The following is an 18,235-nucleotide window of genomic DNA, read 5'->3' on the forward strand; positions in this document are numbered from 1 at the left end:
GGGGACCAGAGCAGGAGTCCTTCTTTTTACTTTCATCTTGGATGAGTCCAGAAAAGTAATGTGTAAATATAACTCACTACCACAGAGTAACTTAAACTCTAAAGGCTTACTGAAATGAAGTATATGGATAAAATTTTATATAGTTTTTTATTTTCTGCAAACATTTATCCACAATTTCTCCCTTCAGTTAGCATTAATATCTAAGTATTTTTAAGAGAACAAAATAATATTCGAGAACAGCTTAGGCAACAATAATACCAGTAATAACTAGTTCTTACCTTAAGCATGTTTATTTCTTCTTAACACAATGGTAAAGGGTTATTTAATCTGTTATTATGATTTACAATGACAATATTATCTTGATAATATACAATAATAACGGTCCAAAACCTGCTAAAGTTATACAGCATCACAGAGCAAATAAAACAGCCCCCAAAAGTACAACTTACACAGTATTAGAGATAGTTATTAGATTAGTAAAGCAATATTGTCTAGGGCTTGCTAAATGGAATTAACTGACTTTATCCAAGTACACCAAATATATCTTATCACCATAATTCAATTTGTAAACATAAAAAAAAACCAATATTTATTCAAAAGGCCAAGATTCATCAAAGCTGATAAGGTGTCCGGCAACATACTTTGCTATATTCATATGCCACAACCACACTGCCAGGCACCAAAATACCCTCTCGTCGGCCTATAGGCATCTTCACTAAGTTTACAGTTTTAATTCTCCCCAAACTGTTTCTAAGACTGGAGAATCTCCTGCCTTTTCTTACGAAGGATCAGAATTTTTAATTAGAAAAAGAAGACTAATCCTTTTTTTTGAAGTTCATTTCCTTTCTCATGAAACTTATTTCTATTTATTATCCTACCCTGCCTACCTACCCAAGACCACTGCACCCAGATCTGTGATAGAACTTCCTACAGTATGGTTGTTATTCTTGGTAAAAGTCTATCAGATTGTGGTAGCCTGGCTCATGTAGCAGAGATGTATACAGTTAAATAGAAAGCTTTGAATACCTCTGAAATATTACTGCTATTCAAACAAATGATTTCTTTTTATATAATTAGTTGAAATTATTGTGAGTTTTCTCTAGCCTAATTTCAGCACAGATATACTAACACCTTTGGCTCATCTAAAACATTCCTCAAAAAGGTTAAGGCTGGTTCCTTTAAAACTCTTTCTTCCCAGAGCAAGGTTTCTAAAATGACCTCTGATACAGTGGGCTCAAGGATCTAAGCTCTAAGCACCTCTAAACCTCTTCAACTGACTAAGTCTCAGTCAGAGAGATAATGGAACAGATCAGAAAGAAAAGAAAACAAACATTTCTGTCAGTCTGATTTCTGGGAGAGAAAAGTAAAATCTGGTTTGCCCTTGATAGGCACCCAACTGGTATAAATGAGACAGAAAGATTTCCTCCTTCATAGAAACAGAAGACAAAGCAGATCAATTTCACTCTCCTGAAAAAGCCAAAGTGTTAGTCACTCAGTTGTGTCTGAGTCTCTGTGACCCCATGGACTGTAGCCCACCAGTCTCCTCTGTCCATGGAATTCTTCAGGCAAAGATATGAAAGTGGGTAGCCGTTACCTTCTCCAGGGGATCTTCCTGACCCAGGGACTGAACTCAGGTCTCCTGCACTGCAGGCAGATTGTTTACTCTCTGAGCCACCAGGGAAGTCCTTTCACTCTCCTACTGGGCCTCTAAGCAGCCTAAAGCATCTGCTTAACTAATGAAAACCATCAAAACCCCACTGAAGAAAGGAAGAGCTGAAAAACAAAGGAGCTAGTCAACTCATTCCTCATCTAAATTAATCATAGTAAGAAGAATTGCTATCTTTGTTTCAGTATTCCAAAGTAAGAAACACTGCTAGATTCTTTACATACATAAAGAACCTACCAAATTTCAACAAGCCTGCAAAAAAAGGCATTATTAGCTATCCATATATTATAGATGAAAAAACACTCAGAAAAGTTCAGTAGCTTTCCCAAGGTCAGACAGCTCATCAGTACTAAAACAATTTTGACTCTAAGGCCCACTGTGCTTTCTTGTCTGTCACTTCCCTTGCTCAGTCAGTTAAAAGAGGAAAGTCAGCAAAATCAGACTTTACTTTCCTTCTGTGAGCTTTTGATACCATCCTGAGCTGAGACATATATTCTGGAATTACAATCAGCTCAAATATTAATCAACTTTTACAATGGCTACATCCTCTGTGTCTTACACTATTACACGCTAACATGTTTCAGAATTACTCCTATTGGACATATTATTCTGTCCCTTTCAGATTTACCTCCCCATTCATACACATATAGTTAGGGAAAAATCTACTAGGTTCATCAGATTGCTAGGCTTTGTAAATGACATATTCATTTACATAGCTGATTTCTCAGGAAACAAGTTTTCTTTGATCAAAGACTGAAAACTACTACGAGTGTTTATGTTTTAGTAATAAATTCTTTAATTAGCATAAAAACAAATCCTTCAAAAGTTTGATCCAAGTGCAAACATGTAAATATCTTCACTCTTTTCTACTAAGGGACTGGTCTGTGTTCATATAATTAATCAATAAATCCTATTACTAGGACTTTTACAACAAAAGAACCCCATAAATTAGGATAACACATCATTAAAATGCCAAAAATCAGAATCCATATAGTTCCTCATGCAGCAAGAGGCTTTAAAATAATTTGAAATCATCTCATTTCATGTATGTAAGTCTGAATCATTCATGTATGATAGGTAAATGTATCTGTAGTTAAAATTATATTGTTTTAAATTATACCCTTGTTTTATGTTTCTAAGTTTTACAGAGTTTTATGTACAGTAAAATCATCTATATTAACCTTTGACAGGTTTATACTGGTAAAGGAGATTCATACCTGAGCAATCCACTTGGGAAAAAAGACATGGATCTCACTGTTTTTTAATCATATCTTCCTTTCTCTTTTCTTTGACAAGTTCCACAAATACCACTTATCTTTAGGTGATTCAAAAAAATCTTAAACCAATTACACTAACTAAACTATTTTAGTTTTTGAACATGGTCTAACATTTACTCCAATCTTCACTCACAATAATAATACTCAAGTCAAACCTTTAAATTAAAACAGGTCTAACTATGATTCATGTCTAAGTCTTTGTATTTTCCTTTACTTTTTAATTTCACAATTTAGATCAGAGTAAGCAAACTTTTCTGTAAAGGGTTAGACAGTAAATATTTCAGGCCACAAGATCTTTATTTCAGCTCCACCACTTGCAGCTGCAGTGCAAGAACAGCCATGGAAGATATATAAGCGAATGTGTGTGGCTGCACTTAGCTGGCAGCTGACAGATTTGGCCCATGGCAGTGCGTTGACCTATGTGCTAAGAAAAAAAAGGAAATAGTGTGTCACTACAATCCCCTGAGGGTATCTTAATATTCAGCCTGACAAAAGAAATTATTCTGTCCATAATCATGCTGAATGTCAACTGCTTTGATACTACATACAATTAATCTTGACCCAGAGAATGCTAACTGTAATAGTCCACCAAAGCTAAACTGTGCTTTACCATATAGCCACACTTTTTTTTTTTTTTGGGGGGCTAGCACCAGATAAACAAGGTCCCATTCTAACTGTAGCCAGGCTTTCTAAATTGTCTGCAACCTCTTTCATCTCTCATCTTATTTCTCAGCCCCAATTCCACTTGACACAATACTTTTCTTTTCCCTCTCAGGAAGATCAAGGTATCAACACCTCCTCCATATACAAAAAGTGATTTCAATCTCCCCTACTTCTGCTACCAGAGTTGAAGGCTGACTTCATTTCCAACCCCCTTCCCTGCTGCCTCCCACTGGATAAATTGGACAAGCTGAAAGCTCACTTTCTCAGCCTCCCCTGCAGGTTAGCATGCCCACAGATAAAGTTCAGGACAATAAGTATCTCATGAAAGACTGCTGGGTGGCAGCGTGGGGGGAAATGCCCTGACAAAGACTGCATGTGTTCTAAAAACGAACAGGGAGTCACAACTACCAGAACAGCTTCCTTCCTCTTTTTTTCTGCCTTAATGCAAACATAACTGAAATTGGAGCAATCATCCTGCAACCTGGAATCCCACAATCATTAGAAGAAACTAAGAGAACTCTATAGACCCACCGCTGAAAACTTTAAGCCACTACAACAAGACCAGCGGCCACTTATCCTCAGAACTGTTACGTGCAAAGTAAGAGACCTGTAAAGCAAGCCTCCAGTGCACACAAAAGCACTCCTGGTCTACGTCTTCCTGAAAGTGCTAGCGTCCTGAGTCACTACTCCTTTTGCAAAGTGAAAGATTAACACTGGCAGAGCACAGCTGTAAATTCTGACCAAACAGTGCTGTTTCAATCAAGAGAAAAAAGCATCAAGATGAAAATCACCAAAGGGGGACTGCCTGAGAGTTGACAACCCAGGGCAATAGAGTCAATGAAAGCAAAGAAAAGAGAAGGCTCAAGATTACTCAAGTGCTAAAGAACAAATATAATTGGAAAAGTACTCCTTTGAACTGGGGGGCCCATAAAACTAACAAATGTCCTACTCCACAAATCAAATTGGAGAATTCTGATTATATTAATCTGCAATCACACATTCCCACTGTGTGAAAAATGCAAGTTCAGATCTCAATTTTAATAGTTACTTTTTGTGCATTTTTCCCCAGTGAATTAATTTATCTTTATGCTTCTCTTTGCTTTGTTTTCACAAAGGTATAGTACTGTCAATATGTGATCATTTTTGACACTCAAAGAATCTTCAAAATAATTATTAGAGTCACATAAATTATGATACTGACAATAAGAACAATGGTTTCTTCAGGAATTCACATACCCTGGCAGATCTAGTATCCTAACTTTAGGGACAATCACTTCTCTTTTTTGACAATGTCAGTGCAAAAACACCCAAAGATAAGCAATTCTACTCAGTCAAAACAATTTCAGCAATACACTTATTTCAACTCATATATCCCTTAAAGTACAATCCTTAAGTTAAAACTTCAGTTTTTACTTTATTTTCTTACAAATAATGCAATCATACATATTTACACTCACACACACACACACACACACACACACACACCCCTCTAATTCTACACCCAATAGTTTCTCTTCCATGAAAACAGTTTGGTGGTATTATGCTGTAGTATAAATATCGATCAATTACAACATCTATAAGCTACAACAAATTTTTTTAATGATATTAGAGTAGAATGCCCTAGAAGTGTCAAAGCTTTAGCCAGAAAGAATACCAAAGAAAAAGATGTTTTGGGCTCAATTACAGCAGTGGAACAGAATTTAATAAAGTTCCAACACTACATTTTAATGCCCAAGTTTCTTACTGTCTCTTTGAGTTGACAAATATGTGCGCCAGTGTATAGCAGCAGCAGTGGGAACAGCTGGACGGCTGCATCAAGCACGAAGGGAGCCACGGCACATGCTGCTAAGTGTCGTTCTGATTACCTCGAAATGGCAGCCCATGCAGATTTACACTCGGTTATAAATTAGAACAATTATTTCTCTGGAGTTTACATTTTCTTCATGAAACAGTCAAACTTTCTGAACGTTAAAAAAGAGGACTTTCAAAAAGGATATCTTCCCTTTCTTTGATGATCAATTCATTCTGTTCTTCCAACTGCCTGATCTTCTTCTCAAATGATTCCTGCTCAGCTTTGAGTCTTTCTTCTGTCACTTCCTTTTCCTCACTTACTCTGAAAGAAACGAAATGCCCATGAGAATAAAATAAAGTATGTGCCAACAGCTGTGGTTTACCAAAACTAGATTTCTTCCAGAAGTATGTTGGTTTTTTCGGGGATACTTTATATCTTTAACATTTCTTCTCAAATTAACCTTTCAGAAGGGACTCTTCCACACCTTTGTAATAAAATGTGTATGTGATTTTTACATTAAGAATTTTTGCAATAGTCAGAATTGTCTTAAATACAGAAAGTCCTATACTTTCTGGGTTCCCAATTATGACCCAGGACAGGAAAATATCTAATACAAAGATTTCATCTCTTCATTATCAAACAGGCACAATTTATAATGATTTAGATTTTTTCCATACTTTTATTTAAATTCTAACAATAAAACAAACAACATATATATCACTTAAATATTTCACTAAACATGCACGGGCAATTTTACTTTTTCCTGGTACTTATACCCTGCAATCCTCAGTAGTATATAAATGACTGGATGGGAATTTTAAAATGGAATTAACATAAAAAAGGTCTGCACATCGATTCTTAGTTCAAAAAGGATTATGAAGTCAAAAACACTGACCAAAAATATGTATCTTTAATGCTTAACTCTGAAAAGCATCCCAACTTAAAAAAAAAAAACCTAAATAATAACAACATTAAAACTTACCTTAACAAAGGACAACCTTAATTTTCATGGTACTCTGTGAACAGAAATGTTGGTTCTGAATTTATGTTACTGATAATTAATTCTCCAAAAAGAGTACAACATATTTTACCCTATAAGATCACACTGAGATATGCGTAAGTGAAATCCACAGGGAATCCAAATCTTTTCTCTGAGCATCTAAATCTATTTCCTCCCACACCTGTATTCTACCAGAACAGTTTCTAAATAACATGGACTCCACAGCCTTTCCTTTGTTGCTAGATGGCGATAAGATCAATGAGATAACAGAATGAAAATTAGAATTTTGAATGTTCAAGAGTTGACTGCATCTTTGAATTCATTTGTGTGAAAGTGCATGGCATAGAATGTTTAAAAAAAAAAACGGCTTATCTTCTCTTGCTTATCATGACATTCAAATCATTTTCCCATCTCCTATAATTTACATGTAGCACACTACTAGGCTCATGAATGGGACTCAGAACCTTCTTTCTAAGAGGATAATCTCTTGTACTGATACAATTATAAGGAATCCAGAAAACTAAACAAAGAGCAAATACATATATACATAAAGGATTTATCCTGCCTCTCTTGTTCTTATCTTTTTACAATGTCTTCCCTTTTCCTATCAGTATTCTCAACCACATCTGCACTATAACATGTTTCACAGTAATTTTCCACTGCCTCTAAGTTTTTTCTAAAATTGCCAAACAATTGAACCATTAATTAATTCTATCATCCAAATTACTCCTCTTCAATCTAGCAACCAGTTTCTGAAATATCTTTGTAGGAAACTGTTCTAGATCAAATACACCCCCAAACTGTAAATCAGAAAACCACATTATATGGTGACTGTGGCAAAGCATGATTATTTCTCTGAGCATCAATATTCCCATTTGTAAGCAAAACAGGCTAGACTAGACAATTTTTAAAATTCTTTCAAAAAAAAATTCTTTGCAGCTTAAGTTCTATAATTTCTTTATCTATATTATATATACTGAAACTATATATGTCCTTTACAAACATGGAGGGCATTTGCAAAGATATAAGAAAGAATCATCAAACATTTGGTTGGGTACAAGGCATATAATACTGTAATCTATGCAAAAGCCATAGTCAAAGGCTGAAAGAGGCAGTGTCAAAGGATAAGAGACAGAAACTGTAAAAATGCAAAATTTAGCATGACGTTAATATAAAACAAAACAAGTGATGAATCTGTAGAATTATGCATAAAATAAAGATGAAGTAGGTATTGCTATATATTGCAAGCTGAGAATAAATAAACACTCTCAAGGTGAGAAAATATGTGGGAAAATCTCTCCCTGTAGATTGGTAAGATCTTGAAGACAAGGCTGAAGAGGAAAATCCATAAGTAGGTAAGAGAACATTTATTTTCATTTGCTCATTAAAAAATATTAGCCAAATACCTAATACAGGAAAAAATAATCACAGTAACTTTACCCAGTTATGAGATATCCAAAAGGAACCTCACAATGGCCCACTGTCATTTTAATCCCATTCATAAAAGCCATAGAAATATGAGGAATGACCACAGATTTGTTTCTTCAAGAAAGCAAGGTTTCCAAGGTCATAAAAACAATAATAAAAAAGTCCACTATTGCACTGACCTAACATCAAAGTAAATTCACAAAGTATGTCCAGAGCCTGCTAGGTCAGAACATCTACCTCAACATTTACTTACTCCCTTTGTTGAACGTAAAGAAAATCCGTGAAAACTATAGGGATCTAAAGGGCAAAAAATGATTGTACATATATTTCATAATGCCAGTGGCTATAATGAGCTTTCCCTAAAACTTAAAGTACTCTATCTAGAAAAACCACTCTTCTCTAAATTTAGTTTCCAGAGATGTTTGAAAATTTTGTTGCTACACTATTCAAACAGAGCTTTTTTAAAAAAATAAAATCTTTTCTCTTATGCACTACGATCAGACTACCCATTAGCTATTATTATGTTCTGGAAGGCTATAAAATTAACAAGCTGTGTTAAGCACAAAAGGCAACACTTCTATAGGCCTATCTAAAGATATGCATGGCTTCTCTGTGGCCTATTAGCATAGTTAATAAGAGCAATTATATTAATACAGTCTTAAATGCTGAGGGCTTGCCAATAAAACAAACTCAAGATTTTATATCCACTCTGAAATATGTCTTCCTATTTATGTTCAATATTTCCCATGAGGTACATACATGAGAAATTATCTGGTATCATGACCTACATTTTTTATCAAAGCATTCTCAGACCACAAAGTAACATAAAAATACCTAATCTTCTATCTAATTTAGAGTATAGCAATAAGCTAGTTAATAAAACAAGAATCTAAATACACACAACAAAGGGAAATATTTGACTAATAGGATAGAAAGTTAAAAACTCTGGACAAGAGGATATTCCCAGTGTTGGTTTGTTAATTATTTACAAGAAGGACAATAGTCTGTTCATAAAGTAAGAAATCACCATTTCAACATTTGTTTAATGTCCCAGAGTACTTCTCAATAACGTCCACAAATTGTACTCTTTTTATCTAACAAAAACAGAGAATTCATACACTTAAGAGTTGCATGGTTGGGCTGAGAATCAAGCCAAAAGGGCTGAATTTACTTGAAGCCTTATGTTTTAGCTTAAACATTCCTAAATATTTTTTTATTTTACTCAATAAAACAATCTTTTCTGTTTTAATATAAAAAGTTTCCCCACATTCATCTATTCTTTACTTTTTAGTAAAACTAATGTTCAAGAAAGAGATTTACTTTATCGTTTTATATACCCCCAGTGTTCTTCCAGGTACTCCAGGAAAGGGTACTTTCACACTAATATGAAAGACAAGGTGAAGGCAGCAAAGTTTCTAACCCAAAGAGAATTGATTAAGGCTCACGCAATGGTCAATCAGATAAATTTCTTTCCCTGACTGATCTCACATTTCAAAGCAGAGAATGCTGGTTGCATTTCATAAACTCTCAGTATTAACTCAGTGGGTAAAATTTAGAGATCAGATATCCTAGATTTCATAGGATACCTAGCAGACAGAAAGGGATATATTGTTTCCGAGCAAATGTAAATGGATGGTGAAAAAGAAGGGCTTCCATCATTAAATACACACATATACACATACACACACATATATAAAAGACTGTGCTTTTATTCTATGATCACAAACAAGTCAAGAAATGTCTGCTCCTGCTACTCCAATTCTACTTTATATTAACAGATTATAGTCAGCAATTAGGTAGGGAAAAGATATAAAATATGTCTAGATTATAAAGGAAGAAGTGAAACCATTTCTATTTTATATGACATGATTTTATACACAGAAAATCTAAAATATCCACTTAAAAACTGCTGCTGCTGCTAAGTCGCTTCAGTCGTGTCCAATTCTGTGCGACCCCATAGACGGCAGCCCACTAGGCTCCCCTGTCCCTGGGATTCTCCAGGAAAGATCACTGGAGTGGTTGCCATTAGAGCTAATAAAGGAGTCCAGTGAGGTTACACGATAAAAGATTAATATACAAAGTCAATTATATGTTTATACACAGGAAGTAAACAACCTCCCAAAAAATTAAGGAAAAAATTCCATGAATATTTGCATCAAGAAAAATAAAACACAAAGGAATAAATTCAAGAGAAGAAGGAAGATGAGTCCATTGAAAACTATAAAAATATGGTGAAAAGACATTAAACGCCTATATAAATGGCAAGACATTTCATGTTCATGAGTGGAAGACTTAATATTGTTAAGATGGCAATATTCCCCACATCAATCTTCAAATTCAACTCAATCTCTATTAAAATCTCAGCAGGTTTATCTGCAGAAATTGACAAGTTGATCCAATCCTAAAACTCATATAGAAAGTGACTCAGAATACCTAAAATATTCCTGGAAAAGGAGAAAAACATGGGAATTTCACACTTGCCAATTTAAAAATTTACTTCAAAACTGCAATAATCAAGTAACTGCAGTACTGTCATTAGAACAGATATATAGGTGTACAGAACATAAACAAACACTTTTATAGTAAACTGAATTTTCAATTCGTTTACCAAGAGCACCAAGATAATCAAAGAGAAAGAATTGTCTTTTCAACGTGTAGTATAGAGACAACTTTCTGTACACATGCAAAAGAATGAATTTGGGCCCCTATAACTCAAATCACTTACAAAAATTAGCTCTAAATGAATTAAAGATCAAAATGTGAGAGTAAAAACTATAAACTCGTGTAAGAAAACATAGGCATAAATCTTCATGACCTTGAATTAGGCAATGGTTTCTTTGATATAACACCAAAAATACCAGCAACAACAAAAACAAAAAATAAATTGGACTTTATCAAAATTACAAAAAAATGCAAAGAATAGGATCAAATTTTTGCAAATAATATATCTGATAAAGGACTTGTAAATGGAATATATAAAGAACATTGAGAAGCCAAAAATAAGAAGACAACCCAATTTGAAAGGATCTGAATAGATATGTCTTCAAAGAAGATACACAAATAGGCAAAAAGCACATGGAAAGATGTTCAACACTATCAGCCCTTAGGTTAGAGGACAGATGAGAATCTTCACAGATTTCTGGTGGAAACGGAAAAAAGTGCAGCCACTCTGGAAAACAGTCTGGCAGTTCTTCAAAAAGTTAAATAAAGAGTTACTATTTCAACCAGCATTCCTAGATATATATCCAAGAGAAACAAAACTTATATCCACACAAAAACTTATATAGTCATGTTCACAGCAGCATTACCCAAAATCAGAAAGTACAAGTAACCCAAATGCCATCAACAAATGAATAGATAAGTTAAATGTCGTACTATCTATGAAATTTAATATTATTTGGCAATAAATAGAAATGGGGTACCAATACATGCTGCCACAGGAATAAACCTTGAAGTCATCATGCTAAATTAAAGAAACTAGTTTAAAAAGACTACATATTATACGTATATTATCTGTATAGTCAAAGTTATGGTTTTCCAGTAGTCATGTATGGATGTGAGAGTTAGACCATGAAGAAGACTGAGTACTGAAGAACTGATACTTTCAAATTGTGGTGCTGGAGAAGACTCAAGTCTGTTGGACAGCAAGGAGATCAAACCAGTCAATCCTAATGGAAATCAACCCTGAATATTCAATGGAAGGACTGATGCTGAAGCTCGAATACTTTGGCCACCTGATGCGAAGAGTTGACTCACTGGAAAAAAACTGTGATCTTGGGAAAGCTTGAGGGCAAGAGGAGAAGGGGCAACAAAGGATGGGATGGTTGGATGGTATCACTGACTCAATGCACATGAGTCTGAGCAAACTCAAGGAGATGGTGAAGGACAGGGAAGCCAGGCGTGCTGCAGTTTATAGGGTCGCAGAGTTGGAGACGACTTAGCGACAAAATACCTAGAATAGGCAAATTCACTGAGACACAAACTCAGTGAGTTTTGTTGTCTAAACAAACCTAGAGTGGCTGTCTAAGGCCAGCAAGGTTTGCAAGAAGTGAGAATGACTGCTAATGGGTACAGGATGTAATGGGTACATGGATTCTGATATAATGAGAATGTTATAAAACTGATTTTGGTAATGTCTGTACAACTCTGTGAATACACTAGAAAAAAAATAGAAAAATAAATCAGAGGAATCTAAATTGGGAAGAAGTAAAACTAGATGACATGAAAATATACAGAAAATCTGAAAAACATCACCAAAAAACTACTAGAATGCATCAATGAGTTCAGTAAAGCTGCAACATACAAAAACAATATCCCAAAATATGTCACATTTATATACACAAACAAACTTCAGAAACAGAAAATAAGGAAAAAATCCCATTTACAAGTGCATCAACAGATTTTTAAAAACCAAGAATAAACCAACCTAAGAGGCAAAATGGGACTTCCCTGGTGGCTCAGAGGTAAAGAATTTGCCTGCCAATGCAGGAGACACAGGTTTGATCCCTGAGTCAGGAAGATCCCAGGGATGTGATCTTCCCTGGAAATGGCAACCCACGCCAGTATTCTTGCCTGAGAAACCTCATGGATAGAGGGGCCTGGCGGGCTACAGTCCAGGGGGTTGCAAAGAGTTGGATATGACTGAGCAACTAAAACAATAAAATGGTTTCTGTACTCGAAAAACCATAAGATACTAATGAAATAAATTGAGGACAACACAAACAAATGGAAAGATATGTGATGTTCATGGGCTGGAAGAATTAATATTGTTAAAATAACTGTACTACACCCAAGGCACTTTACAGACTCAATGCAATCCCTATCAAAATACAGAGGGCATTTCAAAGAACTAGAACAAATAATTCAAAAAACTGTATGGAAACACAAAAGACCTTGAATGGCCAAAACAATCTTGAAAAAGAGTAGAGCTGGCGGCAACACACTCTTACTTTAGACTATACCATTAATACAGAACTACACTAATCAAAACAGAATGGGGCTCAAAGAAAAAAATACACACAGATCAATGGAACAGAATAAAGAATCGATATATAAACCTATGCACTTACAGTCAGTTAATCTACAACAAAGGAGGCAAGAATATACAAAGGATAAAAAATAGTCTCTTCAGTAAATGGATCTGGGAAAACTAGGCAACTACATGCAAAACAAAGAAATTAGAACATTTTCTAACGCCATATACAAAAACAAACTCAAAATGGATTAAAGACCTAAATGTAATACTGGAGACCATAAAACTCCTAAAAGAAAATATAGCCACAACCACTTTGGGATTCAGTTCAGTTCAATCGCTCAGTCGTGTCCGACTCTTTGCGACCCCATGAATCGCAGCACGCCAGGCCTCCCTGTCCATCATCATCTCCTGGAGTTCACTCAGACTCCCATCCATCGAGTCAGTGATGCCATCCAGCCATCTCATCCTCTGTCGTCCCCTTCTCCTCCTGCCCTCAATCCCTCCCAGCATCAGAGTCTTTTCCAGTGAGTCAACTCTTCGCATGAGGTGGCCAAAGTACTGGAGTTTCAGCTTTAGCATCATTTCTTCCAAAGAAATCCCAGGGTTGATCTCCTTCAGAATGGACTGGTTGGATCTCCTTGCAGTCCAAGGGACTCTCAAGAGTCTTCTCCAACACCACAGTTCAAAAGCATCAATTCTTCGGCGCTCAGCCTTCTTCGCAGTCTAACTCTCACATCCATACATGACTACTGGAAAAACTATAGCCCGACTAGATGGACCTTAGTCGGCAAAGTAATGTCTCTGCTTTTGAATATACTGTCTAGGTTGATCACAGCTTTCCTTCCAAGGAGTAAGCGTCTTTTAATTTCATGGCTGCAATCACCATCTGCAGTGATTTCAGAGCCCCCCAAAATAAAGTCTGACACTGTTTCCACTGTTTCCCCATCTATTTCTCATGAAGTGATGGGACCGGATGCCATGCTCTTTGTTTTCTGAATGTTGAGCTTTAAGCCCACTTTTTCACTCTCCTCTTTCACTTTCATCAAGAGGTTTTTTAGTTCCTCTTCACTTTCTGCCATAAGGGTGGTGTCATCTGAATATCTGAGGTTATTGATATTTCTCCCAGCAATCTTGATTCCAGCTTGTGTTTCTTCCAGTCCAGCGTTTCTCATGATGTACTCTGCATAGAAGTTAAATAAGCAGGGGGACAATATACAGCCTTGACGTACTCCTTTTCCTATTTGGAATCAGTCTGTTGTTCCATGTCCAATTCTAACTGTTGCTTCCTGACCTGCATACAGATTTCTCAAGAGGCAGGTTAGGTGGTCTTGTATTCCCATCTCTTTCAGAATTTTCCACAGTTTATTGTGATCCACACAGTCAAAGGCTTTGGCATAGTCAATAAAGCAGAAATAGATGTTTTTCTGGAACTCTCTTGCTTTTTCCATGATCCAGCGAATGTTGGCAATTTGATCTCTGGTTCCTCTGCCTTTTCTAAAACCAGCTTGAACATCTGGAAGTTCACGGTTCACGTATTGCTGAAGCCTGGCTTGGAGAATTTTGATCATTACTTTACTAGCATAGATCCTAACAATATGGATCTATCCTCTAAAACAAAAGAAACAAAAGCAAAAATAAACAAATGGGATCTAATTAAACTTACAAGCTTTTGCACAGCAAAGGAAACCATTCACAAAATATAAAGATAATCCACTAATGGGAGAAAATATTTGCAAATGATATACCTGATAAGGCGTTAATATTCAAAATACATGAACAGCTCATACAACATAAGAAAAAAAAACTGATTAAAAATGGTCAGGAGATCTGAATAGATATTTTTCCAAAGAAGACATACAGATGGCCAAGAGGCACATAGAAAGGATTCTAAATATTGTTGATTATCAGGGAAATGCAAATTTAAGCCACAGTAAGATACCACACTTTTCAGAATGGCTATCATTGAAAAGAAAACAAGTAACAAAATTTATCAAGGATTCAGAGAAAAGAGAACCTTCATATACTTCTGGTGGGAATGTAAATTGGTACAGTTACTGTGCAAAATATTATAAAGGTTTCTCAAAATACTAAAAATAGAGCTAACATATAGCCCAATAATCCACTCCTGGGTATATATCAGAAAACAAAACAAAAACACTAATTTGAAAAGATACATGCACCTCAGTGTTCACTGAAGTGCTATTTACAAATGCCAAGACATGGAGGCAACTTTAGCATCCAGAATGCATAAATAAGACATGGTAAATATGTATGAAAAAAGTGAAAGTCTATGTATCACTTGACTATCAAAATGGAACACTTTTCAGACATAAAAAAATGTGACTTTGCCATTTGCAACAACATAAATAGATCTGGAAGATATTATTCTAAGTGAAATAAACCAGAAAATGACAAATATGTATGATATTACCTTACAGGTAGAATCTGAAAAATAAAACACTAGAAAATATAGCAAAAAAGAAAGAAACTCACAGATACACAGAACAAACTAATGGTTACCAGTGAGGAAAGGGAAGAGGAGAGGGAAGGGAGAAGGGCAAGCAAGGGGTAAAGGATTTAGAAGTACAAACTACTACTTTTAAAATAAATAAGCTACAAGGATATACTGCACAACACAAGGAATTACAGGTAATGTATCATAATACAATAAATAGAATATTACCATTAAAATTATGAATTACTATGTTGTACTTTTGAAACATACAATATTGTACAGACAATACTTCAATTTTAAAAAGTGAAAAAATAGAAAATCTTAAAAAGAATCAGGATTTCCCTGGTGGTCCAGTGGTTAAGAATCCACCTGCCAATTCAGGGGACATGGGTTCAACTTCTGGTCAGGTAAGACTTCACATGCCATGGGTCAACTAAGCCTGAGCACCACAACTACTGAGCACATGCTCTAGAGCCCACAAGCTGCAATTACTGTGCCCATGTACTGCAATTCCTGAGCCCCGTGCACCTAGGGCTTGTGCTCCGCAACAAGAGACGTCATCATAATGAGACGCCCATGCATCACAACAAAGAGTAACCCATGCTCACTGCAACTAGAGAAAGCCTGCAAGCTACAGTGAAGACCCAGCACACACAAAAAAAATAAGCAATTAATTAAAAAGAGAGTCTGACTTAAAAAAAAAAAAGAGAATTGAACTGCATATTCTATTCCTATTAAGGAATGACTTTCTTTCCCTTTAAGTATAAGTGGTTCAAGACTCTAGGTAAAATAAGAAATCTGAGATAAAAGGTAGAAAACATGATTTCCGCTAAAATAGTTTATTTATTCCGCTAAAATATTAGTTTAGACATCAAAAATGGAAATGACAAAAATGAATCTGAATACAAGATGAAAGATTAGGTAGACAGAAAATTAATAAAAATTCATGTTTTAAAAGATTTAAAACACATTTTCCAAGGAACAAAGCATAAGAGGCAGTATGATATATAACAGAATAAAGGAGGACCCTTACATGATCATCTCTAAATGCAAAAAGGGCATAAAAACTCTTCTACAACTTAGGAATTTCTTCAGTCTAATAAGGAATATCCATAAAACATCATATCTGTTGTCATTCAGTTGCTAAGTCACGTACAACTCTTTGCGACCCCATGAACTACACCAGGCTTCCCTGTCCTTCATTATCTCCCAGAGTTTGCTCAAACTCATGTCCATTGAGTCAGTGATGCCATCTAACCATCTAATCTTCTGCTGCCCCCTTCTCCTTACACCTTCAATCTTTCCCAGCATCAGGGTCTTTTCCAGTGAGTCAGCTCTTCTCATCAGGTGGCCAAAGTATTAGAGCTCCAGCATGTCCTTCCAATGAATATTCAGGGTTGATTTCTGTTAGGACTGACTGGTTTGATCTCCTTGGAGTCCAAGGGACTCTCAAGAGTCTTCTACAGCACCACAATTCGAAAGCATCAAATCTTTGGCACTCAGCCTTCTTTATGGTCTAACTCTCGCATCTGTACGTGACTACTGGATAAACAAGTAAAATATAGTTATACTTCTATGTATACTTCTTCTAGTACAGTTCTTCTGTATATTCTTGCCACCTCTTCTTAATCTCCTCTGCTTCTGTTAGGTCCTCGCCATTTCTGTCCTTTATTGTGCCATCTTTGACCTTTATTGTGCCCAATTTTCCTAAAGAGATCTCTAGGATCCCATTCTAGGATTCCCATTCTATTGTTCTCCTCTATTTCCTTGCATTGTTCACTTAAAAAGGCTTTTGTGTCTCTCCTTGATATTTATAGAACTCTGCATTCAGTTGAGTATATCTTTCCCTTTCTTCTTTGCCTTCTCTCTTTTCTCATATATCATATTATATATACATATGTATATGTTCAAAAATACATATGCATATGTACATATACATATAGCATCTCATATATACATATCTGTAAGGATGAAAAAAACCCACTTTGTCCCCTTCCTTGTACTTCAGGTATAAGTCAGGAGTGTCAACCATTACTACCTCTGTTCAATAATGACTAGAGGTCATGGCCAGTGCAATAATGAAAAAAAATAAAATGCATTCAGATTGGGAATAGGTAAAATTTTATGTGTCAGTGATATGATTATATATGTAAAATTATTAAGGAATCACAGAAAATATATTAGAACAAGTAAATTTAGAAAAATCACAATGTTACTGTGATAGCCAGCCTCTAAAATGGGTCCTAGTAATCCCTGCCTCTTGCTCTTCTTTAATTCCCTCCCCTTGAGTATGGGCTGACCTAGTGACTATCAAAATTAACTAAATATAACTTCTGAAATTAGGTTACCAAAATATAGTGACTTTTGTTTTTGATTACTTTGGCTCACTCTGATAGGAGCCAGTTGCCAAGTAGTTATCTACCATATGGAAAGGCCCTTGAAAAAAAAAACCTAAGGGAGGCCTCTAGAAACTCAGTCTGAAGAAGACATACCTGGAAACTGTAGGAAGAGAAAGTATGACATGTGATGGCAGAAAATTTACCAACATCCTTAGAAACAGGGAAAGGAGGAAATATGCCTAATAAACTGAGTAACTGATCTACCTAAGGAGGCTTCCAAGTAAGTGCTGGCTGGTTTCATCCTTGTGTTTATAGTAAATTGGGAGAAGAGCAAGAGAGAAGTTGAAGGAAAGGCTATTTAAACAAAAATGAGGCAGGATTTTCAGTTTCAAAAATGCTCAGCCTTCTCCAGAGAGTAAAACTGCTAAAACTAAATGTTTTCTTAGTAGACTGAAAAACCAGGACACTGCCAAGAAAAACAAACTCTGGAGATACAACCAAGGTAATAACTTCTGTTTAAGACCTCAGAAAGATCAAAGTTGATGCCTCAATAGAGTCAAACAAAAAGCACTTTAAAGAGATTAAGACTGGTTCTCACAAATCCTCTCAAACAATAGGGCCTCTAGGAAGCTTACTAGTA

At 35.6% G+C, this 18,235-nt stretch overlaps 1 protein-coding gene across 3 annotated transcripts in view; it reads right to left on the reverse strand.

Annotated features, from left to right (window-relative positions):
• The window catches only part of KIAA1328 (KIAA1328 ortholog), a 433,299-nt gene that overhangs the window by 353,586 nt on the left and 61,478 nt on the right, over positions 1-18,235 (reverse strand). For all 3 annotated transcript variants that reach the window (XM_018039479.1, XM_018039481.1, XM_018039480.1), the window contains one exon: positions 5,604-5,719. In XM_018039479.1, the coding sequence (XP_017894968.1) occupies positions 5,604-5,719 (116 nt within the window). The remainder of the gene's footprint in view (positions 1-5,603; positions 5,720-18,235) is intronic.

The sequence above is a fragment of the Capra hircus genome, chromosome 24 (genome assembly GCF_001704415.2).
Source record: "Capra hircus breed San Clemente chromosome 24, ASM170441v1, whole genome shotgun sequence".
In the NCBI taxonomy this organism is placed as follows: domain Eukaryota; kingdom Metazoa; phylum Chordata; class Mammalia; order Artiodactyla; family Bovidae; genus Capra; species Capra hircus.